The sequence below is a fragment of the Orycteropus afer genome, unplaced genomic scaffold, assembly GCF_000298275.1.
Source record: "Orycteropus afer afer isolate SDZICR_OR568_19922 unplaced genomic scaffold, OryAfe1.0 scaffold00276, whole genome shotgun sequence".
NCBI lineage: Eukaryota > Metazoa > Chordata > Mammalia > Tubulidentata > Orycteropodidae > Orycteropus > Orycteropus afer.
The window spans coordinates 1,350,917-1,362,674 of record NW_006921863.1 but is presented as its reverse complement, the minus strand read 5'-3'; the positions used below and the strand labels follow the sequence as shown (position 1 = coordinate 1,362,674).

The window sequence follows — 11,758 nt, the reverse complement described above, 5'->3', positions numbered from 1 at the left end:
ATTAACTGAAAGGTTTGCAATTTGAACTGATCCAGTGAGCCCCTGCTAGAGAAAAGACCTAGGAAACCCTATGGGGAAGTTCTACTGTGTCCTGTAGGTTGCTATGAGTCACATTCAAATGTGTGATTCACAAGAACATCAATAACTTTTTAAATTCTAGGATTTAAAAAAGTGACACTAGTATCTTAAGGAACTCCAAGTGTCTATAAAAATAGAAAAAGTGCCCACACATCAAACTATATATGGATTTTTGAAATGAAATAAATGATTATTTTTGTAGCATACTCAATCTCACTGCTAATGAAGCTTAAGATAAAGTCAGGTATGGAAATTGTCCTTGAGACATGAGTCTGTACCATCGTTTGTCCTCAAATAATTTTCTTCTTGCCTTATCTATCCTGCACTATTTTTTTAAAATGCAAAAATCAGATTATTATGTTTTTGATACTTCATATATATAATTTTGTAATAATGAATAATCAAATAGCCATTTAGGAATGTAAATTAGTTGAAATACTAAATATTTCGTGGTTGATGAACAATGCTTACTTATATGAAGTACTGCTAAGCTGGGACACACTTCTAACTAGAATATATAATGTGCTTCTACTCTGCTCTTGTCAAGACACTTTTCCCTGGTCACATATTTCCCACTATCTCTCCTCATCATTCTTCTCTGTTCTTTCCTTGCCCCGTACCTCCTGAAGTTATCGCTACCTGAGGCAGTGATGACAACGTGCCCAGATTATCAAGCAAAAACTTGTGTTTGCATGCTTATTTGTTTGTTTGTTTGCTTTATTGCAACTCAGGAAGTATAAACTGAAGCTGATGTGTTCTCATAGTGTGGTCCAAGGATGAAAGCAGCAGGTCTCTGGGACAATCTAGAATTTTCTATTTTTTACTGAGTAACCCAGGGATTTCTCTCCATATTAAAGTATGAGAAGTAACTACCAATTTCCCCACAAACTCTGATATAGCTAGCTAGCTAGCTAGCTAGATAGATAGACAGATAGAGATAGAGATAGATAGATAGATAGATAAAATAAGAAGCTCTGGTGGTGCAGTGCATAAGCCACTTGACTGCTAACCAGAGTGCTGGCAGTTCAAACCCACCAGCTGCTCTGCAGAAAGAAGATGGGGCAATCTACTTCTGTGAAGATTTGTCACCTTGGAAACTCAATGAGGGTAGCTCTGAATTGGAATAAACTTGATGGCAGTGACTTTTTTTTTTTTTTTTTTTTAAGTATGTATATCATTAATCTCACTCACTGCCCTTGAGTGAGATCTTACTCCTAGCAACCCCTTCTGGGGTTTCCCAGGCCATATCACTATAGAAGTAGATTGCAATCTTCCTTCTGAAGGGGAACTCTGGTATCTTAGTGCCTAAAGCACTTGACTGCTAACCAGAAGGCTGGTGGTTCAAACCCACCAGCCACTCCTGGAAGGGAAGGTCCTGCCTCGGAAACCCAAGGAGGGCTCCCTATGAGTCAGATCCCACGTGACGGCACATGACAACAACAACAGTTTGTACTTTAATTAAGGGTCTACTAAAATAGATGGTTTTTATATAAGAGAATGTCATTCGGATGAAATATTTAGCAGAGTATATAAGACCAAGCCATGTTTCTGATATTGTGATTACTGTTTACATTTCTATTTCTTTCCCAGATTCTGAGTATCAAGAAGGTAAATGCTGTCTTTTTTTTTCCCCCTAGCAACGTCTAAAAGAAGAGAGTGGAGGTAGATATTCAGTAAATGTTTGTTTATGGATGAATAATTAAACAGTTAAGAATCGGACATCTAAGAACGCATACACAAAAAACAAAACAACAGAAAATTTTTCTAAAAAATGAAAATATCACTGTTCACAGTGATTAAAAACAGTACACAGAAAACAGGAAACAATTATGTTTAAAAATAAATAGCAAGTAGTTATTCTGACTGACCTTAGTCAGTAAGCAAAGAGCATAGAAAGGATAATAATCTTTTATATTTTTATATGTGGTAACCCAAGACATATTTCCATGAATATGGGAAAATTACTTTTTCTATCACATCTGTCAGAAAGAGTAACTGATAAGTTAGGTTGCTAATGAACTAATTTGTTTAATGTGGCAGTTATTTAACAGTTGGAAAAAAAAAATCTAGAAGAAATAAAGGTCAGAGAAACTTTACAAAGGAAAAATGTTCCTTTTTAACTGCATTTATCATACTAACCCTTGAAATCCAGAACCAATTATGGCATTGTGGTGCTATCAGTAATTCCATGCTGAGTGTGTAAATTTAAAATAGCAATTTCAATTTTCATTTCATCAAGGCAAGGAAGAAAATGAAATTGAATACTAATTATTGCATGTGTGTCATATACCTGAGAGATTAGGGGAATACTGTGCTCATTATAAGTGACTTTAAGCAAAGTACTCAAACATTTCATTTGAAGAACTGAATATAAATAAAAAATTAAGTGACAATGGAAATTAATAATGAATGCTCAAACACAGATAATTTAGTACATGATTAGACTCTTCAGAGCTTCTTAGATATTGTTGTTGTTGTTATTATGTGCCATCGAGTCAGACCTGACTCATAGCGACCCCTCCTTGGGTTTCTGAGGCAGTATCACTACGGAAGTAGATTGCCCCATCTTTCTTCCAAGGAGTGGCTGGTGGGTTTGAACTGCCAGCCTTCTGGTTAGCAGTCAAGTGCCTCAGGCACTATGCTACCAGAACTCCTTTTTGTATATTAGTTTCTTCACATAAATATGTAGACTTTTTAGAAAAATAATTTAGAAAATAAGATATTATTTAAAAACAATAACAAAATATATACTACGACGCAATTGCTAAGAAGTATTTATTGAATAACAATGGTGAATTTTACTGGTTTCCTCCTACTACATGTCAGATTTATTTTCCTGAGAGTGAAGCCTTTTATTTCCTTTTTTCTCTAACAACTCATTTTCATATTCAGAAAATATGGAAATAATAACAATAATCTCATTGCCCTTAAAAGTGAAAAAAAAAGTGTATTTATTCTGTCAAGATGACAAACAAGTCATATTTAATCTAATGCCATCTGAGAGTCAAGCACTGGCATGTTCTACTATAGAAATTTCTACCTAGAATTACTGGAAAAAAGGTAAAATATATATATATATTACACACACACACACACACACATATACACACACATATGTTTTGACAGAATGATACATAATGTTAAGTAAGCAGTAAAGACTGAGACAAAGTAAAGCAAAGTATTAGGATATGAAACATTGATGGAAAAGGTGCTTCTAGGAGTGAACATTGCAAATTTATGTTAATTATGCTTTATGCAACCACAGCAATCACGGAAGCTTGTAAACACAATTTGCCAAACAGAAACTCTGATGCAAACTTGGGTCATCATCTCTCCATTGTTCTACAATTATCTGCTACAAATTTTAATTTCCAAAATTTTATCATGATAGCAGTTCTAAAAATGCATTTCAGAATTGTTGATTATTGTGGATTATAAATGTAGAATGAATTTTAGCAAATAGAACAAAAGCATTTGTTTGTTTGTTTGTTTGTTTCCCAATGTTTACTTTAAAACTTAATTTGATTGCCATTAGTATATGATCAATACAGTATGGATGTGCCATTTCCATTATCTGGAATTTTCTTGGCACATATCATTATAGTTTAGAAAAATCAAGGGTAATTAAAAAAGCAATTTCTGCAAATATATGCAAACACAAGTTCAAAAAACAAAATAAGAACAGTAAGTATCTACTTGAAGCTGTATAGATTAAACCATATATATAGGATGTACAAGAATTCATAAGAGAACTGAGCCCTGGAAATAGATTTTGATTTAGTTCCTTAAGTATGGAAATCATACCACTTGGTCACAAGTCAGTGTCCCTTCTTATTAAATGCCTGTAAAGCATTCCTATACTTTGCACTTAATGTCAGATCATGAATTGCCATGTCAAAAATTACTTCTAACTCAAAATATGTAGTAAAGAGAACAGATAAGCCACCTAAACTAATCAAAATTCTGTAATTGCATATCACTTGAATCAAATAGGGAGCTCTGGTAGCGTAGTGCCTAAGGCATTTGACTGCTAACCAAAAGGCTGGTGGCTCAAACCCACCAGCCACTCCCCAGAAGGCAGAATACTTCTGTAGTGATACCACCTTGGAAACCCAAGGAGGGGTCACTATAAGTCAGATCCAACTCTACTGCAGAGAGTTAGGTTTGGTTTTTGGTTTTAAATTGAATAAGGCCACAACTTTTTAGTGTGAATTCTAAAGCACACCAAATCCACACACTAAAACATAATTGTTTAATACATCCTTCCAGCACCCTATACTCAGCATGGTTTTCTACATGATGTTCCTCAGATTCTTCCCCATGACCTTTGATCATGCTGTTTCCTTGGCTTTTGATTTCGATTGAAAGCCTTCTTCCGAAACCCAGCTCAACACCATTTCTTCATGACCCTTTCTCATAACTCTCAGAATATATGGCACTTTTCTTCCCTTTTCATATATCATTGACTTGTTAGATAGTCATCAATGTGCTTATCCTACCAGAGATATAATCATTCGCAGAAACCATATTTTGATTGCCTTTCTATACTCTCAATATCTAGCTTAGTATCTTGTTCCAGCTAAGTGCTCCAAAAATGTTTAAGTGGATAAATATATATAATGTTGGCATTACTATTATCAATGCCATATTTGAGAAATCACTTGATATCACTTAATGCCCTGGTATATCGTTTCCTCCTGTCATTCATTTATTTTTTTTAATAGCTGCCTGATAAGAGAAATAAAAGACTGTGAATTTAAACACCCACCAACACTGAAAGAAGGTACTCAAGAGGTATTATCATCATATCTGAGGTATATTTTACATTTGCCCATGAGGAACCACTTCTTAAGGACAGAGAAAAAACAAAAACATATAATTTTTATTTCCTTAAAGTGTCAAAAGTTGCTAAATGTTAACATTATGCTGTTGAATGCATGTCACATGTAAAAACTTGCTTCTTTGATATGCACCTTAAAACACTGGTATTTATATTCCAACAATTTTAACACTTTTTACAACTTAACAAGGTATAAAAAGAATTGTGCACATTCTCTTCATTTTCAGTTTATAGCCAATTTGTACCCTTAACTAAATCACCTTTTCCTCTGTAACTGTGAGAAAGTCACTCTCAGGCTTCTCACTTTTCTTATTTACATTGCTCTGACCACTCCTTGGCAGTTCCCTTGTCCCATCCCTATTTGTTACCTGAATCCATGGCCATCTGTCATTTTCTGCAGCTGTCCAGGCATTGATAAGCCCCTTTTTATTAAGACGTGCATAATAGGGATACCATTTTTGGAGTCCAAAAAGAGCTCGGTGGGTAGATGATGCTGTGATTTGCTGATTTGATATTATTCCACCTTCAATTCCCAATGGGCCTGAGCATTCTAAGAACAAATCAGAAAAAAAAAAAAAAAAAAAGTTTAGTGTATTAGAAATAATCCACATTCTAAATGTGGCTATTAGATGGGAGATATATATATATATATATATATATATATATATATATATATATATATATATATATATATATATATACTTTATAACACCATATCACTTAAGCTTCATCTACTTTGTAGTTTGTTATTGTTTGCTATACTAACTATTGTTCTCCATGACACTCTCTTCTTTGAGTGTGCTACCTAACAGACACTTTGTTTCTGTATTTATTATTATGCATTGTATACTCTTTCCTTTTGACCACTGATCACAACAAATTCAATAATGCCTTCAAAAGGCCTATCACATATTTTCTATCTCCAGAGATTAGCATATTCTTGTTGTTATGCACCTTCGAGTCAGTGACCCCTCCTTGGGTTTCCAAGGCTACGGTATCACTGTGGAAGTAGATTGCCCAACCTTCCTTGCAAGGAGTGGGATTGAACCACCAGCCTTCTGGTTAGCAGTCAAGTGCCTCAGGCACTATGCTACCAGAGCTCCAGAGATTAGCATAGTGCCTCATAAATTGTAAAACCTCAAGGAATATCTGTTAGTCCACTAATTCTTGACTGGTATACATCTGAGTTTTGTGTGAAAAGTATTTTTAAATGAAATTAGTATTCCTTACAACTATAAATTTTTTAACTTAAAATTTTATAGCCATCATCAGTGTAGTATACTTTCACAAAAAATAAAAAGTGAATCTATCAACATAAAATTATTATAAAAATTGTTACATGCTATAAATTACAGAAAGTATGTAGATAAATTATTTTTATAAAAAAAGCAGATACATATCTAATATTATACATGACAAGGTGCAAACTGATATTACAATATTTATATTTCTAATATTTTAGCTCAAAATTCACTAATCTACATATAGGGATTCTAAAAAAGTTATATTTCAACTTTTTCTTTTATTTATTTTTGTTTAAATTTGTGATTTGGAAACTTAATTAAATTTCCTAATAAAAGATTGGGAGCTCTGGTAGCATAGTGGCTAAAGCACTTGACTGCTAACCAGAAGGCTGGTGGTTCAAACCCACCAGCCACTCCTCGGAAGGAAGGTTGGGCAATCCTACTTCCGTAGTGATACTGCCTCGGAAACCCAAGGAGGGGTCGCTATGAGTCAGGGCCGACTTGACGGCACATAACAACAACAACAACAATAAAAGATTTAAAAAACTATGATTACAACATAAGCTATACAGAGGAAACATTTTAGGGACAAAATGTGTTCCATTTTTAAATTAGAAATGGGATTCAAATTCTATATAAGCATTATATCTACAAAGGTATAGATATATGTTATCACTTATTTCATATAATTTTATCAGAAATTACATTCTTTTTTTCTAAAAAAATTTATTATTATAAAAATATAAAGAATACAACATTTGCCAGTTCAAGATTTTTCATGTGTACAAGTCAATAAAACCAATTATATCAGTCATATTGGGCCATCAATACATTTTATTTTAAATTCAGTTTTGAAAATTCATGATTACTAGGGTTTTGATATAATGAAAATATTAGATTTCTTAATTTAATCAACAAGTTATATACCCTTAAATGTTTTTTTTTCCATTTAGATTCATATAATAAATATGATTAGCACATTATGAAAAGTAATAAAATAACATCAGAATTTCTGAAAATGAAAGCTTATACAACTATTACTAAATGTCAGTGTATATAAGTAAATTGGATCAGTAATCACCATTGAGCATATTTGAGATTTTAATTATTATTGAAGTCCAACATTGGTCAGTTATTAAATTTTTATGCTGTGATTGAGGTTGAAATATGAAAGGAAGAATTTCAGAGCTGGATTATAGTATTTTTAGAAACAGAGGAAGATGTTCTTATAGTAACCACTTTTTCATTAAGTTATAAACATATTTTATTTTTTCTTGTTGCATGCTTAGGCCATTTGTATCTCTACACATATTACCAACTTTTCTCTATTGGCTTTACAACTTGTAAACATTTTTTAAAAGGATAAAGTTTATGGATAAGTCATCATCTTAATTAGATTTTTAAAATGAACTTAATTCAGTAAAAATTGAACCTTGGCTATTTACAATGAATAAGTCATTCATATGATAAATTAAATCCAGACAATAATTTTTTTTTTACCGTGTAATGAGAACTGTTTAACACTTTATGAAGTCATTGGATTAAGAAGCTATTCATTTTAGAATTGCAGTAGTAGGAGTTGTACATAAATCTAATTTTCACATTCCAATAAATAAATAAATAACAAAAAATCAAATGCTGAATCTTTGGCTTTTCATTTTTCTTTCCATTTTAAACTTCAAAATCTTTGCAGTTTTAAGAGTAATAAAAAACTTTCATGGTGACACTCTCTGTGGTTTTAAATAACTGCAGGAACCTGGATGTTTAAGGATATTGCCATTAAAGGAGCCTGTAGGATCCCTGTCTTTGAAATGTGGCATGTTTCGATGGAAAAATGGAGCAGGCAGGGAGCCATTAATTGTAGGCCATTTATTATAGGCCAGTAAGTAGATAGGTCTGCTACAGAGCCAGCCTTGATTAATTAAACCACCTGCTAGCTCAGAAAGAACTCAGTGAAATTTAGTGTCCTTCTCAAGACCTTTTGCTGAACTGGACATACTCAGAATTTGTGATCATTTTAAAAGAGAGGTTATGTTTCAGTTCACACTTATTCAGTAAGTCTTCTTCATCAGTACTCTTAACTTCTCAACCTCCCTTTCGTGGCTAACATAACAGCAAACTCACTGGCTGTAAACTTGCGTTTTCATATAAGGCAAATTTCAATGAGTAGATTTTGAAAATATATTTGCATAGTTTACTCTGCTATGAGGCTAATTCGAACACTCACGATTGGCATCATATCCTCATTAGTTCTTTTAGAAAAAAAAAATCCTAATTATAAAAATTTATATTGACATTCTGTATTTATTATAGTGATAGTGCTTTACAGTTTACAAAGTATTTCTACATGTTAGCTCATTGCTATATCAGCTTCACACACATTTTTTCCCCAATCTTTATTTCCAAATGTTTTTTCCATATCAATTTTTGCAACAGTTATTTTTATATACTACTGTATGTTGCCAATCAGAAAAACCCACCAAAGGCAAACATATGGGCCAGTAGGCCTCTAAGTGAAGCATGGATCTGTGAGGTACCAGCTTTCTTCCTGACTGGTTCATAAGCCTCGATTTTCCTTATTTGTAAAAGTGAGTTTAAGATGAAGGAATAAAGGAGTCCCTGGATGGCAAAAACGGTTAAGTCCTTGACCGCTAACCAAAAGATGATTCAAATTCACACAGAAGCAGCTTGGAATAAAGGCCTGGCAATATGCTTCTGAAATATCACAGCCTTAAAAACCCTTTTGAGTGCAGCTCTACTCTGCACACATGGGGGTTGTCATTAAGTTGGAATCAACTTGACAGCAACTGGTTTGTTTTTCTGAGGAAATAGATTGTAAAATAGTATTTTATCTTTGTAACTATGAATCATTAAAAAGATAATGAGCCCAGTCCTGTAAGGTCACTTGCATGCTTCTCTTGTCGTCGTTGTTGTTATGTGCCATCGAGTCGGACCTGATTCCAAGTGACCCCTCCTTGGGTTTCCGAGGCAGTATCACTATGGAAGTAGATTGCCCCATCTTCCTTCTGAGGAGTGGCTGGTGGGTTTGAACCACCAGCCTTCTGGTTAGCAGTCAAGTGCCTTAGCACTACACTACTATGTTTCTCTTAAGAGGACGATAATCCGACTCTGGAGCAAACTCTGGATCTTTTCACTGCTGCATCCTTAGATGCTCACCATGGCTTGTATAAAAGAAGAGCTCACTGAATATGTGCCGAATGTTTTTATTATTTTTTTAATATATATACAAAAAACTAATAAGAAATCAGAACCTTATACTTTATTTCACAGTGGAAAGTTGTCACAATAGCAGCTTTTCTTCACTAGTCATTTGGACCACAATCAAATGGATGTCATCATAATAAAAAGTCCAAAATCTAATTTCCTTTTGCCTGTGCTATCCACATCCCCAATGTCCTATTAAATTCAAGTTATAAAAACTAATGAAAGGGTTGCAATTCAGATTGCAAATGATTTTACATCTAAGATTATGTGACCTTAAGCAATAACCACAAGATGCCTGAAGGCAAAATAATAGGGATATGCATGTTGCTATTGTTATTAATAAATGAAGACATATGAAGTAATAATTGATATAAATAACTAATATAATATGAGCAGTATGTACTTGAAAAGCACCTCCACGTGTGTTTTCTCACATGAGTTTCATTGCAATACTTCAAGGTAAAGAGGTTATCACATCTTATTCATCAATGAGGAAACTTGTGAGGGAAGAAGTTACACCTGTAAAAGGTTAAAATTTGAACCTGTTTTGCTTCATATTACACTGAAATGGTATCAGTTGAGAAAATGAAGAGTTAAAAATGTTCTTAACAAGTTCATTCTAATCTTCTTCTGCTGTTATTTTATGTAGTGGTTGGGTACTTATACATTCTTAGAGGGAGGATAGGAGAATTGACATGAATGGAACATGTTGACTGTCACTATTTGCATTCAGGATATGACAGAGTTATTGCAAATTGAGATATTAAAAGAGTAGGTGGCAGTACATGTCAGTGAGTTATAGAAGTGAAGATTGAGGGTAAAACATGGTCTACGTTTCCTAATGTGTTAGAAAAATATTGACTTGGATATCATGACTGGCCTATATATTTATCTATTATATATTGTGATAGTCTAACTAAAAATTACTTGTCCTGTTACTATGGGCTTGGGAGTTCTGGTGGCATAACACCTAAGGGATTTGACTGCTAATCAGAAGGCTAGCAGTTCAAACCCACCAGCCGCTCCTCAAAAGGAAGGTTGGGCAGTCTACTTCCATAGTAATACTGCCTCAGAAACCCAAAAAGGGGTCACTATGAGTCGGATCTGGCTCAATGGCAGGAGGTTTGCTTTGGTTTTGATTATGGGTCCATCCATCCATCCATCCATCCATCCATCCATCGCTTCTTACATCTATCTTCCATTCACTTAATAGGTCTTTATTGAATGACTGGTATGTGTCAGGAACTTTTCTAGGTTATGGCAATACGTGGGTGAACAATGCAGAAATAGTCTCTGCAATCAAAGGTTCATAGTCTAGTGGGGGGACAAATGATAAATTACCACTGAAATAAACAAACCAGAAAAATACCATAAAGAGGTAAGTGCTATGAAGAAATGAAATAGGTAAACCAATTGATTGTGTGTTAGGTAATCAAAGATCTTCCTGAGAGATGGCACTAAATATGATGTCTGAAAGAGAAGAGTAGCCAGTTACTGTGATTAAGTAGCAACTAGTTTCCTCAAAAAACCTTTCAGTCTAGTAGGGGAAAAACACACAGAAAAGAAAATTTTAATAAAATATGATAAATATTGTGATAGTGAATGCATAGGATTCAATAAGAGAAAGGAAGAGAGAATTTTAATCCAGCTTGTGGTTCAGGATGAATTTTCTGGAAAAGAGTAGGAGTAGCACAGTTAAGAAAGAAGTGCTGGTATGATCAGGAAAGTAGAGGCAGTTGAGTGTTACAAGACCAGGATGGGGGTTAAGAGATAGAGTGAATCTAGAGAGATCCTAGATTCTTTTGTTGAAGAGCTGGCTGATAGGACTTGATTCTATCTGTGAGCAGGAGTTTTAAGGTTCTAACTATGGTCACATTTTACATGCTGTGACATGGTGGATTTATTGAAAAGGGGACAAGATGATGAACAGGTAGCTAACATTTAACAGGTGAAAAATGATGCAGTTCTGAAGGAGGGATAGAAAAGAGAAAAAGTTTGAAAATATTTGGGAGGTAAAACTGGACAGAAATAAGAAAAAAAACTAGACAGAACAAGTGATGATTAGATATAGCTAGTGGTGAAAGAGGATAATGGAGTATCTATGTTTCATACCTAGGAAGAAGGAAGAGGCCGTCCACTTCTGAAAGAATTGGCCAGGGAAAACCTTATGAATAGCAAAGAAACACTGTTCGGTACATTATTGCTCAAATTTAGGAATAGTCTGTTTAGGCTAAAAGGCTCGCAAAATAGGACTGGGAAAGAGCTGCAACATCTGAGTAAACCCAACCTTACTCATGGAAAAGAGAAAGCTTTCGAGACCTTCATTTGCTGATGTGGCACCACTCAAATTGAAGAGAAACAGCCGCAGACA

The 11,758-nt window shown here is 34.1% G+C and overlaps 1 protein-coding gene across 1 annotated transcript in view; it reads right to left on the bottom strand.

The window, feature by feature from the left end:
• The window catches only part of EDIL3 (EGF like repeats and discoidin domains 3), a 772,555-nt gene that overhangs the window by 239,369 nt on the left and 521,428 nt on the right, over window positions 1-11,758 (bottom strand). Inside the window, exon 6 of the mRNA XM_007950540.2 lies at window positions 5,287-5,468. Within this exon, the coding sequence (XP_007948731.1) occupies window positions 5,287-5,468 (182 nt within the window). The remainder of the gene's footprint in view (window positions 1-5,286; window positions 5,469-11,758) is intronic.